At 38.8% G+C, this 18,691-nt stretch overlaps 1 protein-coding gene across 1 annotated transcript in view; it reads left to right on the forward strand.

The window, feature by feature from the left end:
• ANKAR (ankyrin and armadillo repeat containing) overlaps nucleotides 1-18,691 on the forward strand; it is a 69,425-nt gene that overhangs the window by 23,919 nt on the left and 26,815 nt on the right. The window contains exons 8-11 of the mRNA XM_003253843.3: nucleotides 2,042-2,243; nucleotides 3,967-4,175; nucleotides 9,013-9,117; nucleotides 18,148-18,389. Coding sequence (XP_003253891.1) covers nucleotides 2,042-2,243; nucleotides 3,967-4,175; nucleotides 9,013-9,117; nucleotides 18,148-18,389 — 758 coding nt within the window. The remainder of the gene's footprint in view (nucleotides 1-2,041; nucleotides 2,244-3,966; nucleotides 4,176-9,012; nucleotides 9,118-18,147; nucleotides 18,390-18,691) is intronic.

The following is an 18,691-nucleotide window of genomic DNA, read 5'->3' on the forward strand; positions in this document are numbered from 1 at the left end:
TTTCTGACCTATATCATTTTTCTTCTCTTTGGACAACTTCTTTTAACATGCCTTGCAAGGCAGGTCTACTGGTGGCAAACTCCCTCAATTTTTGCTTGAGGAAGTCTTTATTCCTCATTCATTTTTGAAGGATAATCTTACAGGTTACAGAATTCTAGATTAGTGGTTCCATTATCTCAACACTTTATTTTCCTCCGCTCACTTCCTGCTTGCATAGTTTCTGAGGAGAACTTGGGTATAATTCTTATTTTTGCTTCTCTATTAGTAATGTGTTTTCCTCTGGCTTCTTTTAGGATTGTTTTCTTTTTAAAATAATTTTTAATTTCTGTGTGTACATAGTAGGCATATATACTTGGAGTACATGAGATTTTTTGATACAGGCATGCAATGCATAATAATCACATCAGAGTAGAGTATCCATCACCTCAAGCATTTATCCTTTATTTGTGTTACATATAATCCAATTATACTCTTTTAGTTATGTTAAAATATACAATTAATTTTTTTTTACTATAGTCACCCTGTTGTGCTAGCAAATACTAGGTCTTATGTATTCTTTCTATTTTGTACCCATTAACTATCCCCACTTCCCCCCACTACCCTTCCCAGCCTCTGGTAACCATCATTCTACTCTGTATCTCCATGAGTTCAATTGTTTTAATTTTTAGCTCCCACAAATAAGTAAGAACAGGCAAAGTTTGTCTTTCTATGCCTGACTTATTTCATTTAACATAATGACCTCCAATTCCATCCATGTTGTTGCAAATGATAGGATCTCATTCTTTTTCATGGCTGAATACTACTCCATTATGTATCCATCTGAATGGATAAATTTTCTCTATCCACTCATCTGTTGATGGACACTTAGGTTGCTTCCAAATCTTGGCTATTGTGAATAGTGCTGCAGTAAATAGGATTATTTTCTTTATCTTTGTTTTTCTGTAATTTGAAAATGATATGCCTCGGTGTAGTTTTTTGTTTGCTTTGACATTCATTTGGCTTGGTGTTCTCTGAGCTTACTGAATCTTTGGTTTGATATGTCACATTAATATGGAAAAATTCTCAATCATTATTGTTTTAAATATTTCTTCTTTTCCTTTCTCTCTTTCTTCTCTTTCTGGTCTTTTTTTCCCCCTAGACTTTTTAATTTATTTTTATTTTTATTTTTGAGACAGGGTATTTATTGCCCAGGCTGGAGTGCAGTGGCATGATCTCAGCTTACTCCAGCCTCTACCTCCTGTGCTCAAGTAACCCTCTCACCTCAGCCTCCCAAGTAGCTGGGACTACAGACCCATGTCACCATGCCTGGCTAATTTTGTTTATTTTTTTTGTAGAGATGAGGTCTCACTATGTTGCCCAGGCTGGTTTCAGACTCTTGGGCTCAAGCAATCCTCCTGCCTTGGCTTCCCAAAGTGCTGGGATTACAGGAGTGAGCCACTGTGCCTTGGCCTGGAGGTTTCTACTGATATATCTTCAGGATTAGAGATTTCTTCCTCTGCTGTGTCTAATCTCTTTATAAGCTCATTAATGGCATTCTTCATTTCTTTTACAGTGTTTTTTATCTGTAGCATGTCATTTTGGTTCTTTCTTAGGATTTCCATCTCTCTGTTTACATTGCCCATCTGTTCTTGCAGGCTACTTTATCCATTAGAACCCTTAGCATATTAATCATAGTTTTAAATTCCCCGTCTGATCATTCCAACATCCCTGCCATGTCTGGTTCCGATGCTTGCTCTGTCTCTTTAAACTGTGGTTTTTGCTTTTTAAATATGCCTTCTAAATTTTTCTCGATAGCTGAACTTGATGTACTGGGTAAAATTTTTGTTTTTTGTTTCTAAGTATGGATTTTTGGTGGTCGGGATTTTTAATCCTGAGTTAAATAAAGGAATATAGGGTTGTCTAAATGTTTTTTTTAATGCTTACTTTGGAGATTTTATATCATACAATACTAAGCTCTGTGGTTGGATATCAATAAGGCACTTAGGTTTTTTTTAGGAATGTTAGTTCTGTGATCACTGAAGTAATTGTCCATCCATTCTAGGTCTAACACCTCTACACCTTGCTGCACAGGCTTGCTCATTAGAAACAACAGTTTGTCTACTGTGTTCCAAAGCTGATTACACGCTTTCTGAAAAAAGAGGCTGGATGCCGATTCACTTTGCCGCTTTCTATGACAACGTTTGCATCATTATTGCTCTCTGTAGGAAGGATCCTAGTTTGCTAGAAGCTGAGGCAACAGCTGAGTAAGTCATTAAGCATTTATTATCAGGTTGAAGTTGATGTCTAGGCAATAATTAAAAAAAAAGAAGAAAGAAAATTAAATAGAATATAAATTTCTGCTTTTCATGGCTTGCCACACACACTGCCACTAAAAGGCGATAGGTGTGGGTGATCTGAAAGGTATGTAAGGCTTACTCCGCTATCCTTTGTACTCACTGTCTCCTCCTAACCACTTATCATTAGAATTCATAAAGACGAGAGCTTCTATTAACCTATGCATGTTTTCTGGAAGAATAAGGACTAATCCCCAGGGAGTTTTTCCTAACCTTGTTCCAGTAGTATGGTTCTGCAGATTAACTTTTCATGTTAAATGCTTTGCTTAGTGCCCTGGAAGAAGCCTGAGACTAGGCAGGAGAGAGTTGCTCCAAACTGGATCCTACACAACCAGGAGGCAGCCCTAGGACTTCAGATCAAAGGGGATAGACTTTGGATTACAGGAGAAATATTTAGTGGTATCTGGAAAAGAAATACATTAAAAAGAATAAAATAACTTTGAAATTAAAAAATCCCAACAATCTTTTGTTTCACATTTTAGCTGCAAATCAGCATTTAGGGTAAAGGTGTAACTTCTCCTGAAGGTACATTCTTGGCTAGAAATCTAAAGGCCAGGTCATTACTTTGGATCTCTGAGCCCGATTTAGGCATAGTTTCATTCAAGTTTTTCTAAGTCTTTGAGTAACCTTTCCACTATTATTCAGTGGTCTAGGGCTAGTATAATGGCTTGACAGTATGAGGGACACTAGCTTCCTCTTGTTGCTCTTAACATGTGGAAGCCACCAGAGGAAGCTGGTGTCCCTCAGATGGCAACTCCTGCTTTCACCATCATGTCTAGCCATGAGAAGAAAGAAGAGGCCAGGTGCAGTGGCTCACGCCTGTAATTCCAGCACTTTGGGAGGCCAAGGCAGGCAGATCACTTGAGGTCAGGAGTTCGAGACTAGCCTGGGCAAAACTCCGTCTCTACTAAAAATACAAAAATTAACCGGGTATGGTGGTCCATGCCTGTAATCCTAGCTACTCGAGAGGCTGAGGCACGAGAATCACTTGAACCAGAGAGGCAGAGGCTGCAATGAGCTGACGTCACACCACTGCACTACAGCCTGGGCGACAGAGTGAGACTCCATCTCAACAACAACAAAAAAAAAAAAAAAAAAAAAAAGAAGAAGCTGGGAAATGTAATATTGCACTGGATAGCCAAACAAAATATCTTTACTATCTAAAATTCAGATAATGGGTTTTCGAGCAAAATGGTTAGTTTCTGCTACAATGAGGAAGCTGGGATTTGAAAACTGGACATGAAGTAATGGGTGTAATTAATTCCTAAGCCTCAGTTACATCATTTGTAAAATGGGCTGATGATATTTGCCTTGCTTTTTCCTTCACTTGCGGAGTAGTTGTAAGGCTTAGATAGGATAGTGTATTGTAAGAACTTTGTGCATTATCATCCTCCAAACAAATTATAAGGCACGATAATTAAGTTGGGGAGGTGGGTAGGGACCCATAGTAAGGATGGCACGGCAAAGGAGGCAAATCCATTTACATGTAGAATACAGAAGATGAGAATTCCTAAGAATAGAAGGTGGTGGTGTAAGTCAGACTTCCTCCAATTGCAGCTTGAATAGTTTTACAAAAAGTAAATTTGACACTCTATGCGTGTTTAATTATTATATTATGTTTCTTAATTTTTAGGAATCAGTGCACTCCACTGTTACTTGCTGCCACTTCAGGAGCACTGGACACTATTCAGTACCTGTTTTCTATCGGTGCTAACTGGAGAAAAACAGATATTAAAGGAAATAATATAATCCATTTATCAGTGTTAACCTTTCATACAGAGGTTCTCAAATATATAATAAAATTAAATATTCCTGAACTCCCAGTGTGGAAAACTTTGGTAGGTGAGTACAATCTCTTTATAAATGTTCTGGTTATTATTCAGTTTAATTATTGATACTCTGAAAGGGAGAAAATAAAATAATACATGCATTATATTTTAAATATTTAAAAATCATGAAATAAACATTTTATTAAGACCAGAAATAATAATACGAATAATAAAGAGCTGAATTTTTGTGTGTGCAAACGTAGTTTTATTTCCAAGTTAAAATCAAAGATCTGTGACCCAAACAGACTATATTTTACACAATTATATTTATTTTTATTTTCCAACTTTCTCCAGAAGTTCAAACATCCTCTCCTTCATCAAAAAAAAAAAAAAAAAAAGGAAAAAGGAAATTTTAAGTGAAAAATATTCCCTCCAACTTATTCCTTGCCTCCTAATTTTAGAGACAAATTTAGCAAAATCTTTTGTTATATTTTGATGAATGTTTTGTGAAGAATTCTGCTGGAGATTTTATTTTCGTTTTTTTTTTTCAAATTTGCATTCAATCTAGCCAAAATAAGGGTAAGGGTCACTAGGCCAATTATATGGATGTATCTAATTTTACTCCCTTTCAAGACCCCCACTAAAATTACATGGAGATTAAACAATAATAGTACCACCAGCAGAAGACAGGCATTCAAGGGAAAACTAGAAAGGATACAACAGCAATAAAATAGTGGAAGATGGAAACAGATAGGCAAGACTTAGGACTTAGCCAGCCAGAGAAAATCATTCCAAGCCAACAGTGGGAAAGCTGAGAACCCCTTGGACTCACACCATAAATCCTCAAAAGGCTTGAGAACTGACAGTGCCTGTTAGGAGTGCTCTCCTCAGAGCCTAACTAGGAAAGACCTAAAGATGCCAAGGCTAGAATTCTCCTTAAGAAATAGAAAGGAGAGGGACCTGGGAAACTGGAGCCTTACCCAAGCGTAAAGCATAGGGAATTTCAAGGAAGACAGCAAGGGGAAGTTTCAGAATGGAACTGTGCATCCAGTCTAGAGGAAAAAAATGGGAGGAATTATCATTAGGTACAAGGAAAACTAAGCAGATGAAATACAGCAGTCTCCCCTTCTCAGCAGTTTATCTTTGTGTGGTTTCGGTTACCTGCAGTACAGTACAAAAAGATATTTTGAGAGAGAGGCATAGAGCACATTCACATAACTTCTATTATTATATATTGTTGTAATCTATTATTAGTTATTGTTAAGCTATTACTATGCCTACAGACTTTATTATAGATTTGTATGTTCAGACAGTCTGGTTTGATTTCAGGTTTTTGATTTTACAATTGTGCAAAATTGATACACATTCAGAAGAAACTGTACTTCCAGTCCTCATACAACCATTTCTGTTTTTCACTTTTAGTACAGTATTCAATAAATTACATGAGTTTTTAAACACTGTATTATAAAATAGGCTTAGTGTTAGATCATTTTGCCAAGCTGTAGGCTAATGTAATTATCCCAAGCACATTTAAGTTAAGCTAGGCTAAGCTATGCTGTTTGGCAGATTAGGTTTACAAATGCATTTTCAATTTACAATATTTCAACTTACAATGGGTTTATCAGGACATAACCACATCATAAGTTGAGAAGCATCTGTCTAGGAAAAAAAATAGTATATACAGGGTTCAGTACTATCCTCAGTTTCAGGCATCCACTGGGGGTTTTGGAATGTATCCTCTGCAGATAAGGGGGGACTATTGTAAAATAAGGAAATTATTAGGCCAAGGCGGGCGGATCACGAGGTCAAGAGATAGAGACCATCCTGGCCAACATGGTGAAAACCTGTCTCTACTAAAAATACAAAAATTAGCTGGGTGTGGTGGCACGTGCCTGTAGTCCTAGCTCCTTGGGAGGCTGAGGCAGGAGAATCACTTGAACCTGGGAGGCAAAGGTTGCAGTGAACCGAGATCATGCCACTACAGTCCATCCTGGTGACAGAGCGAGACTTCGTCTCAAAATAAATAAATAAATAAATAAAATAAATAAGGAAATTATTACCTGTTAAAAAAAAGAGACACAACTATAGTATGTTACAGTCTCAGCTGTGAATAATAATTGTATAGACATCATCATGTATTTAACTAAAAGCTATAAATATGGAGAAAGGGAAGTAAGAGGAAAGAGCAATGTTGAAAGAGTTAATTTCTCATTTTTCATAACATGAAGTCAATGAAGTCTAAATCAATGTAGCAAAACACAGCAGTGTATATAAATGTGTAGAAATAAGGAGATTTATAAATCATAGAAGGTTATAGGGAAGAGTCCAAACCGATTGTATATGGAGAGATGAACACAGAAAAGTGGGGAGGGTGGGGCCCAGGAACCACTAAATTTTGTTATAGGCCATTTGACAACATTTAACTCTGAATCATGCACATGCATTACTTTGATAAAAATAAAAAACTAAAGCCAAAAAAGAGAAATGAATTGGAGAATGAGAATGATTTTTTTTCAACAACTCATTTTAGGTTGGGATAAAATATGTTTAAGATTTTCTAGTTCAACCATTGTGGAAGTCAGTGTGGCGATTCCTCAGGGATCTCGAACTAGAAATACCATTTGACCCAGCCATCCCATTACTGGGTATATACCCAAAGGACTATAAATCATGCTGCTATAAAGACACATGCACACGTATGTTTATTGCGGCACTATTCACAATAGCAAAGAGTTGGAACCAACCCAAATGTCCAACAACGATAGACTGGATTAAGAAAATGTGGCACATATACACCATGGAATACTATGCAGCCATAAAAAATGATGAGTTCGTGTCCTTTGTAGGGACATGGATGAAACTGGAAAACATCATTCTCAGTAAACTATCGCAAGGACAAAAAACCAAACACCGCATGTTCTCACTCATAGGTGGGAATTGAACAATGAGAACTCATGGACACAGGAAGGAGAACATCACACTCCGGGGACTGTTGTGGGGTGGGGGGAGGGGGGAGGGACAGCATTAGGAGATACACCTAATGCTAAATGACGAGTTAATGGGTGCAGGAAATCAACATGGCACATGGATACATATGTAACAAACCTGCACATTGTGCACATGTACCCTAAAACCCTAAAGTATAATAAAAAAAAAAAAAAAAAAAGATTTTCAACCCCATTCTACTGATTCAAGAAGTCTGGCTCAATACCTGACGTTGGAATTTACTAGGTACTGGGAATACATCCCAAATACTGGATATAAGCCCCAAGAGATATTGGAAAGTGTTTTCAGTGTTTATTTGCGTGCATTTGTATCATTTCGTTGCCTTGTTAGGAGGAAGTGAGAGGACCATCCTGTTACTTTTACTAAACTAAATCATTGTAAAAACCTACCTTAATAGTAGGAAGCTCTGCCCCCTAACAGGAATGGCCTAAAAGCACATAAAAATTCACCAGGGCTGCTGCTTCCTACAGCCATTGTGGGGGAAGTCCTGACAGTGACACAAACAGAACAAACAACAGTGAGCTTCTGGCCACTGCTGTTTTGCCTTGGGCCCTGCAATAGCTCTCCCTCCTCACACTGCCCATTTCTTTTTTTTTTTTTTCTTTTGAGACAGAGTCTCCCTGTCGCCCAGGCTGGAGTGCAGTGGCGTGATCTCGGCTCACTGTAGGCTCCGCCCCCCGGGGTTCACGCCATTCTCCTGCCTCAGCCTCCTGAGTAGCTGGGACTACAGGCGCCCGCCACCACGCCCGGCTAATTTTTTTTGTATTTTTAGTAGAGACGGGGTTTCACTGTGTTAGCCAGGATGGTCTCGGTCTCCTGACCTCGTGATCCGCCCGCCTCGGCCTCCCAAAGTGCTGGGATTACAGGCGTGAGCCACTGCGCCCAGCCACATTGCCCATTTCTACTATGCATAAAAGAAAAATCAGTTTATTAGAGGTCTCAGGATTAGTTTTTGGAGTAGAAGCTGAATTTTAAAAGAGGATGTCACGGAATGATATAGCCAAGCTAGATTCAGGACAGATTTGGTAATAGAGTGGCTGGCTAAAGAGATGAGGAAAAGATAGTCTGTGTGTTTTTTCCTAGCACAATAGACATGTATATTTGTAATATCCTCTGTCTGTAGTACAAGTTCATCCAAGATTTTATTTAAAGTATCTTTTTTATACTCGGGAAATGTATAAAGCCTCATACCTAATTTAATGGATATTAAATTTTTATTGACAATACTGTGGATTACTTTGCTATTCTTGAAAATCCACATTCAAATTTTATTTAACAATTAATTTTAGCCGAGAGAGATGTATTATTTTCCAAGGGAATTTGAAGTATGTGACCAGCCAATCTAAGTCATTCAGACCAAAGATTAAAAATTTCAGCCAGGCACAGTGGCTCATGCCTGTAATCCTAGCACTTTGGGAGGCCAAGGCAAGTGGATTGCTTGAAACCAAGAGTTTGACACCAGCCTGGGCCACATGGCAAAATGCTGTCTCTGCAAAAAAATACAAAAATTAGCTGGGTGTGGTGGTGCATACCTGTAGTCTCAGCTACTAGGGAGGCTGAGATGGTAGATTACCTGAGCCCAGGGAGGTCCAGGCTGCAGTGAGCTGTGATCATGCCATTGCACTCCAGGCTGGGCAACAGACTGAGACCCCATCTCAAAAAAAGAAATTTCAGGATTTTTTCACTAATTATATAGACTATAAACCTCAAAGATCACGGGCTGGTGGAATTTGTCAGTACTTCACAGGGAGCTGTGCACAGAGGGGAATTTAATGCATGCAGTTGGTGGTAATAGCGGTGACCTCAACCCTTGGTTTTACTTAGCTGGTACAAAAAATAGAATCAAGCATTTCATTGCCTCTTGTGCAAATTACAGCTGTGTTTTTCTGTTGAACACTTAACAGAAATGTTACAGTGTGAAAGCTATAAACGAAGGATGATGGCTGTCATGTCCTTGGAAGTAATTTGCTTAGCAAATGATCAATACTGGAGATGTATTTTGGATGCAGGTGATGCATCCAAAATATCTATCTATTAATATCTTTTTCTTATGCTATTTTATGTAGAGCTGTATTTTATTTATCAGTCATTTTTAAATATATTTTTAATTGTAAAGGAAAAATTTTAGTTGATTTTAAGTTTCTTTTGCTAAGATCACTTCATTTACCTGTCAACCATATATTTTATTTTCCACATGGAAGCTGCACAGGATCAAAAAACTATATCAATTCTATTTGTCTAAAAGCTCAAAAAATTAAAAAAAAATGTTAAGTATTAATTTAAATTTAAATTACTTTACCACACTACTTTTTTATTTTTATTTTATTTTATTATTATTATACTTTAAGTTTTAGGGTACATGTGCACAATGTGCAGGTTTGTTACATATGTATCTATGTGCCATGTTGGTGTGCTGCACCCATTAACTTGTCATTTAGCATTAGGTATATCTCCTAATGCTATCCCTCCCCCCTCCCCCCATCCCACAACAGTCCCTGGAGTGTGATGTTCCCCTTCCTGTGTCCATGTGTTCTCATTGTTCAATTCCCACCTATGAGTGAGAACATGCGGTGTTTGGTTTTTTGTCCTTGCGATAGTTTACTGAGAATGATGATTTCCAGTTTCATCCATGTCCCTACAAAGGACATGAACTCATCATTTTTTATGGCTGCATAGTATTCCATGGTTTATATGTGCCACATTTTCTTAATCCAGTCTATTGTTGTTGGACATTTGGGTTGGTTCCAAGTCTTTACTATTGTGAATAGTGCCGCAATAAACATATGTGTGCATGTGTCTTAATAGCAGCATGATTTATATTCCTTTGGGTATATACCCAGTAATGGGATGGCTGGGTCAAATGGTATTTCTAGTTCTAGATCCCTGAGGAATCGCCACACAGACTTCCACAATGGTTGAACTAGTTTACAGTCCCACCAACAGTGTAAAAGTGTTCCTGTGTCTCCACATCCTCTCCAGCCCCTGTTGTTTCCTGACTTTTTAATGATTGCCATTCTAACTGGTGTGAGATGGTATCCCATTGTGGTTTTGATTTGCATTTCTCTGATGGCCAGTGATGATGAGCATTTTTTCATGTGTTTTTTGGCTGCATAAATGTCTTCTTTTGAGAAGTATCTGTTCATGTCCTTCGCCCACTTTTTGATGGGGTTGTTTTTTTCTTGTAAATTTGTTTGAGTTCAGAAGCTACCACACTACTTTTATATTTACTTTCATTTAGAAATTATTCCTATTCTGTAATTTGCACAATTTACTTTTGAAATTAAAAATAGCAGATTTAGTGTCAGGTCTGGTTTGTAACTACCTCTGCATTTAGAACTTAAGAAAATTGCTTAACCTCTGTTAGTTTAGTTTACTCACTAATAAAATGGCTCTACTGGGGTCTGTTCCAAGATGGCCGAATAGGAATAGCTCGGGTCTGCAGCTCCCAGCATGATTGGCGCAGAAGACCGGTGATTTCTGCATTTCCAACTGAGGTACCTGGTTCATCTCCCTGGGACTGGTTGGACAGCGGGTACAGCCCATGGGCGAGCCAAAGCAGGGCAGGGCATTGCCTCACCTGGGAAGCACAAGGGGTTGGGGGATTTCCCTTTACTTGCCAAGGGAAGCTCTGACAGACTGTACCTGAAAAAATGGGGCACTCGCGCCAAAATACTGTGCTTTTCCAATGATCTTAGCAAATGGCACACCAGGAGATTATATCCCGTGCCTGGCTCGGCAGGTCCCGTGCTGATGCAGCCTTGCTCACTGCTAGCGCAGCAGTCTGAGATTGACCTGTGAGGCAGCAGCCTGGCAGGGGGAGGGGCATTCACCACTGCTGAGGCTTGAGTAGTTAAACAAAGCAGCTGGGAAGCTTGAACTGGGCAGAGCCCACTGCAGCTCACCAAGGCCTGCTGTCTCTGTAGACTCCACCTCTGGGGGCAGGGCATAGCTGAACAAAAGGCAGCAGAAACTTCTGCAGACTTAAATATCCCTGTCTGACATCTCTGAACAGAGCAGTGGTTCTCCCAGCATGGTGTTTGAGTTCTGAGAATGGACAGACTGCCTCCTCAAGTGGGTCCCTGACCCCTTTGTAGCCTAACTGGGAGACACCTCCCAGTAGGGGCCAACTGACACCTCATACAGGCGGGTGCCCCTCTGGGACGAAGCTTCCAAAGGAATGATCAGGCAGCAATATTTGCTGTTCTGCATTTTTTGCTGTTCTGCAGCCACTGCTGGTGATATCCAGGCAAACAGGGTCTGGAGTGGACCTCCAGCAAACTCCAACAGACCTGCAGCTGAGGGACCTGACTGTTAGAAGGAAAACTAACAAACAGAAAGGAATAGCATGAACATCAACAAAAAGGACACCTACACCAAAACCCCATCTGTAGGTCACCAACATCAAAGACCAAAGGTAGATAAAACCACAAAGATGGGGAGAAACCAGAGCAGAAAAGCTGAAAATTCTAAAAACCAGAGAGCCTCTTCTCCTCCAAAGGATTACAGCTCCTTGCCAGCAACAGAACAAAGCTGGACAGAGAATGACTTTGATGAGTTGACAGAAGTAGGCTTCAGAAGGTCGGTAATAACAAACTTCTCTGAGCTAATGGAGGATATTCGAACCCATTGCAAGGAAGCTAAAGCCCTTGAAAAAAGATTAAACGAATGGCTAACTAGAATAAACAGTGTAGAGAAGACCTTAAATGACCAGACGGAGCTGAAAACCATGGCACGAGAACTACATGAGGCATGCAAAAGCTTCAATAGCCAATTCGATCAAGTGGAAGAAAGGGTATCAGTGATTGATGTTCAAATTAATGAAATAAAGCGAGAAGAGAAGTTTAGAGAAAAAAGAGTAAGAAGAAATGAACAAAGCCTCCAAGAAATATGGGACTATGTGAAAAGACCAAATCTACGTCTGATTAGTGTACCTGAAAGTGAAGGAGAAATTGGAACCAAGTTGGAAAACATTCTTCATGATATTATCCAGGAGAACTTCCCCAATCTAGCAAGGAAGGCCAACGTTCAATTCAGGAAATACAGAGAACACCACAAAGATACTCCTTGAGAGGAGTAACCCCAAGACACATAATTGTCAGATTCACCAAAGTTGAAATGAAGGAAAAAATGTTAAGGGCGGCCAGAGAGAAAGGTCAGGTTACCCACAAAGGGAAGCTTATCAACTAACAGCAGATCTCTCGGTAGAAAATCTACAAGCCAGAAGAGAGTGGGGGCCAATATTCAGCATTCTTAAGGAAAAGAATTTTTAACCCAGAATTTCATATCCAGCCCAACTAAGCTTCATAAGTGAAGGAGAAATAAAATCCTTTACAGACAAGCAAATGCTGACAGATTTTGTCACCACCAGGCCTGGCCTACAAGAGCTCCTGAAGAAAGCACTAAACATGGAAAGGAACAACCAGTACCAGCCACTGCAAAAACATGCTGAATTGTAAAGACCATCGATGCTAGGAAGAAACTGCATCAACTGGCAAAATAACCAGCTAACATCATAATGACAGGATCAAATTCACACATAACAATATTAACTTTAAGTGTAAATGGGCTAAATGCCCCAATTAAAAGACACAGGCTGGCAAATTGGATAAAGAGTCAAGACCCATCAGTGTGCCGTATTCAGGAGACACATCTCACATGCAGAGACACACATAAGCTCAAAATGAAGGGATGGAGGAAGATCTACCAAGCAAAAGGAAAGCAAAAAAATACCAGGGGTTGCCATCCTAGCCTCTGATAAAACAGACTTTCAACTAACAAATATTAAAAAGGAGACAAAAAAAGGCATTATATAATGGTAAAGGGATCAATGCAACAAGAAGAACTAACTATCCTAAATATATATGCACCCAATACAGGAGCACCCAGATTTATGAAGCAAGTTCTTAGAGACTTACAAAGAGACTTAGACTCCCACACAATAATAGTAGGAGACTTTGACACCCCACTGTCAATATTGGATAGATCAACAAGACAGAAAAGTAACAAGGATATTCAGGACTTGAACTCAGCTCTGGACCAAACAGACCTAATAGACATCCACAGAACTCTCCACCCAAATCAACAGAATATACATTCTTCTCAGCACCACATCACACTTACTCCAAAATTAACCACATAGTTGGAAGTAAAGCACTCCTCGGCAATTGTAAAAGAACAGAAATCACAACAAACTGTCTCTCAGACCACAGTGCAATCAAACTAGAACTCAGGATTAAGAAACTCACTCAAAACCACACAACTACATGGAAACTGAACAACCTGCTCCTGAATGACTACTGGGTAAATAACGAAATGAAGGCAGAAATAAAGATGTTCTTTGAAACCAATGAGAACAAAGACACAATGTACCAGAATCTCTGGGACACATTTAAAGCAGTGTGTAAAGGGAAATTTATAGCAGTAAATGCCCACAAGACAAAGCAGGAATTGGCCAGGCGTTGTGGCTCATGCCTGTAATCCCAGCACTTTGGGAGGCTGAGGCAGGCAGATCGCGAGGTCAGGAGATGGAGACAATCCTGGCTAACACAGTGAAACCCCGTCTCTACTAAAAATACAAAAAATTAGCCAGGTGTGGTGGTGGGCACCTGTAGTCCCAGCTACTAGGGAGGCTGAGACAGGACAATGGCGTGAACCCCGGAGGTGGAGCTGGCAGTGAGCCGAAATTGTGCCACTGCACTCCAGCCTGGGTGACAGAGCGAGACTCCATCTGACAAAAAAAAAAAAAAAAAAAAAAAAAAAAAGAGAAAGCAGGAAAGATCTAAAATCAACACCCTAACATCGCAATTAAAAGAACTAGAGAAGCAAGAGGAAACACATTCAAAAGCTAACAGAAGGCAAGAAATAACTAAGATCAGAGCAGAACTGAAAGAGATAGAGACACAAAAAACCCTTCAAAAAATCAATGAATCCAGGAGGTGGTTTGTTGAAAAGATCAACAAAACTGATAGAACACTAGCAAGACTAATAAAGAAGAAAAGAGAAAAATCATATAGATGCAATAAAAAATGATAAAGGGGATATCACTACCAACCCCACAGAAATACAGACTACCATCAGAGAATACTATAAATACCCCTACACAAATAAACTAGAAAATCCAGAAGAAATGGATAAATTCCTGGACACACACACCCTCCCAAGACTAAACCAGGAAGAAATTGAATCTCTGAATAGACCAATAACAGGCTCCAAAATTGAGGCAATACTTAATAGCCTACCAACCAAAAGAAGTTCAGGACCAGACAGATTCACAGCCAAATTCTACCAGAGATACAAAGAGGAGCTGGTACCATTCCTTCTGAAACTATTCCAGTCAATAGAAAAAGAGGGAATCCTCCCTAACTCATTTTATGAGGCCAGCATCATCCTGATACCAAAGCCTGGCAGAGACAAAACAAAAAAAGAGAATTTTAGACCAATATCCCTGATGAACATCGATGTAAAAATCCTCAGTAAAAAACTGGCAAACCGAATCCAGCAGCACATTAAAAATCTTATCCACCATGATCAAGTCGGCTTCATCCCTGGGATGCAAGCCTGGTTCAACATACACAAATCAATAAGTGTAATCCATTACATAAACAGAAACAAGGACAAAAACCACATGATTATCTCAATAGATGCAGAAAAGGCCTTTCATAAAATTCAACAGCCCTTCATTCTAAAAACTCTGAATAGACTATGTATTGATGGAATGTATCTCAAAATAATAAGGGCTATTTATGACAAACCCACAGCCAATATCATACTGAATGGGCAAAAACTGGAAGCATTCCCTTTGAAAACTGGCACAAGACAGGGATGCCCTCTCTCACCCTCCTATTCAATGTAGTGTTGGAAGTTCTGGCCAGGGCAATCAGGCAAGAGAAAGAAATAAAGGGTATTCAAATAGGAAAAGAGGAAGTCAAATTGTCCCTGTTTGCAGATGACATGATTGTATATTTAGAAAACCCCACCATCTCAGCCCAAAATCTCCTTAAGCTGATAAGCAATTTCAGGAAACTCTCAGGATACAAAATCAATGTGCAAAAATCACAAGCATTCCTATACACCAATAACAGACAAACAGAGAGCCAAATCATGAGTGAACTCCCATTCACAACTGCTGCAAAGAGAATAAAATACCTAGGAATCCAACTTACAAGGGATGTGAAGGACGTCTTCAAGGAGAACTACCAACCACTGCTCAATGAAATAAAAGAGGACACAAACAAATGGAAGAACATTCCATGCTCATGGATAGGAAGAATCAATATCATGAAAATGGCCATACTGCCCAAGGTAATTTATAGATTCATTACCATCCCCATCAAGCTACCAATGACTTTCTTCACAGAACTGGTAAAAACTACTTTAAAGTTCATATGGAACCAAAAAAGAGCCCGCATTGCCAAGACAATCCTAGGCAAAAAGAACAAAGCTGGAGCCATCATGCTACCTGACTTCAAACTATACTACAAACCTACAGTAACCAAAACAACATGGTACTGGTAGCAAAACAGAGATATAGACCAATGGAACAGAACAGAGCCGTCAGAAACAACACCACACATCTACAACCATCTGAAAATTGACAAACTAACAAAAACAAGAAATGGGGAAAGGATTCCCTATTTAATAAATGGTGCTGGGAAAACTGGCTAGCCATATGTAGAAAGTTGAAACTGGATCCCTTCCTTACACCTTATATAAAAATTAATTCAAGATGGATTAAAGACTTAAATGTTAGACCTAAAACCATAAAAACCCTAGAAGAAAACCTAGGCAATACCATTCAGGACATAGGCATGGGCAAGGACTTCATGACTAAAACACCAAAAGCAATGGCAACAAAAGCCAAAATAGACAAATGGGATCTAATTAAACTAAAGAGCTTCTGCACAGCAAAAGAAACTGCCATCAGAGTGAACAGGCAAACTACAGAATGGGAGAAAATTTTTGCAATCTACCCATCTGACAAAGGGCTAATATTCCAGAATCTACAGAGAACTTAAACAAATTTGCAAGAAAAAAACAATCCCATCAAAAAGTGGGAAAGGATATGAACAGACACTTCTCAAAAGAAGACATTTATGTAGCCAACAGACACATGAAAAAATGCTCATCATCACTGGCCATCAGAGAAATGCAAATCAAAACCACAATGAGATACCATCTCACACCAGTTAGAATGGAGATCATTAAAAGGTCAGGAAACAACAGATGCTGGAGAGGATGTGGAGAAACAGGAACGCTTTTACACTATTGGTGGGAGTGTAAACTAGTTCAACCATTGTGGAAGACAGTGTAGCGATTCCTCAAGGATCTAGAACTAGAAATACCATTTGACCCAGCAATCCCATTACTGGGTATATACCCAAAGCATTATAAGTCATGCTGCTATAAAGACACATGCACACATAGGTTTACTGTGGCACTATTCACAATAGCAAAAACTTGGAACCAACCCAAATGTCCATCAATGATAGACTAGATTAAGAAAATGTGGCACATATAATCCATGGAACGCTATGCAGCCATAAAAAAGGATGAGTTCATGTCCTTTGCAGGGACATGGATGACGCTGGAAACCATCATTCTAAGCAAACTATCACAAGGACAGAAAACCAAACACTGCATGTTCTCACTCATAGGTGGGAATTGAACAATGAGAACACTTGGACACGGTGGGAAATGTCACATACCAGGGCTTGTTGTGGGGTGGGAGGCAGGGGGAGGGACAGCATTAGGAGAAACACCTAGTGTACATGAAAAGTTAATGGGTGCATCAAACCAACATAGCACATGTATACCTACGTAAAAAACCTGCACGTTGTGCTAATGTACCCTAGAACTTAAAGTATAATAAAAAAATAAATAAAATGGCTCCACCCCATAGGATTGTTTTGAGAATATCACTGTCCAGAATAACTTTCTGAAATGATGAAAATGTTCAGCTGGGCATGGTGGCCCATGCCTGTAATCCCAGCACTTTGGGAGGCCAAGGCAGGAGGATAGCTTGAGCCCAGGAGTTTGAGACCAGTCTGGGCAACATAGTGAGACCCTGTCTTTGTCTTCATCTATGTCTATCTATATCTATCTGTCTGTCTGTCTATCTATCTATCTATCTATCTATCTATCTATCTACACACACACACGCACACACACACACACACAAAGAAAATGTTCTATTTGAAAATGTCCAATATGGTAGCCACTACCCTAATGTGGTTATTGAACGCACGTGAGATGCTCCAGAAATATTAAATGAATAAATTAAAATTTGATCATAGATAATCCCCTAATATGTTCCTTAAAACCTCTACAAAAAGCTCTATATCCAAAAGGTGAACTTAAAGAAGTCATGAGGGATGTTTCATTTCAGGCAGCTAAATAAATAAGGTCTTTATTATATCTATATTTTCTATTATTTTGTGTGTGTCCTATAAGGTGCTTTCTATTTATCATTGAATTGATGTAAGTATAACAGGCATCCAATTGAAGCCAGATTTTCTATTTTCATTATGCCTAATGATTTCTATCTTTGAGCCTATTGTAATTAATGAGACAAATGTTGCATTTTACTAGATTGAGCACTTTTTGTTTTTCACATGCTGGTATAAAATAAGGATAAAATATAATAAAATGCTCAAATAATTGCATAAGCAGTGCCATAAAAAGTTGATGCAATAAGCAAAACTGACCTGTACCATGTGGTAGCACAAAGAATTCATTTATCAATAATCTTAAGCCAGAATTCAGTGTTTCAATGGTGGCTTAAGGTTACTAATATAAAATATATGATCGTGCTCTGTGAAAATCAAATGTATGAACAATGAGAGCTGCCCATACCAAAGACAAGATGGAAGGTTTCTTTATGTAGTTTCAAATGATAATTTTATAAATATTTTATAGAATTATTTCATAATTATTTATATTGCAATGCCCATAAATATTATTTAAATATTGCCATGATAAATTGACTACAAATGGTTACCAATAATTCATGCTTTTTAATTTTTTTGCTTTTTTCATTACAGGCACTATTCCTGCCTTAATCAATCTATTAAAAAGTTCCAAAATAAAACTACAGTGCAAAACTGTTGGGTTATTGAGTAATATCTCAACCCACGAAAGTGCAGTGCATGCTTTGGTAGAAGCGGGAGGCATTCCATCTCTAATCAACCTACTGGTTTGTGATGAGCCTGAAGTACACTCTCGCTGTGCTGTCATTCTATATGATATTGCTCAATGTGAAAACAAGGATGTTATTGCCAAATACGTAAGTTCTTTTCATATACAATTATTTTTGACTGACAATAACTCCCTCATATAGAAGTTACAAAAATAGAAACCCATGTTACTATTCAGTGACAAAACTCTCAGGGAAGAATACAGCAGGGAAAAGGGAGAGAGAGGGCGCCTGATGAAAACTCCACCGAAAAGTTGGCATTTGAGTACAGTCCAGAAGTAGATGAGGGAGTATTTTCATAAGTTAGTATATGTTGATTGCTTCTTGCTGTTTACCAATTACAGTGCAGTGTCTACAATGGCAAATATTTCCTAATAGGGCAATATATTCAA

This window comes from Nomascus leucogenys, chromosome 22a, assembly GCF_006542625.1.
Source record: "Nomascus leucogenys isolate Asia chromosome 22a, Asia_NLE_v1, whole genome shotgun sequence".
NCBI lineage: Eukaryota > Metazoa > Chordata > Mammalia > Primates > Hylobatidae > Nomascus > Nomascus leucogenys.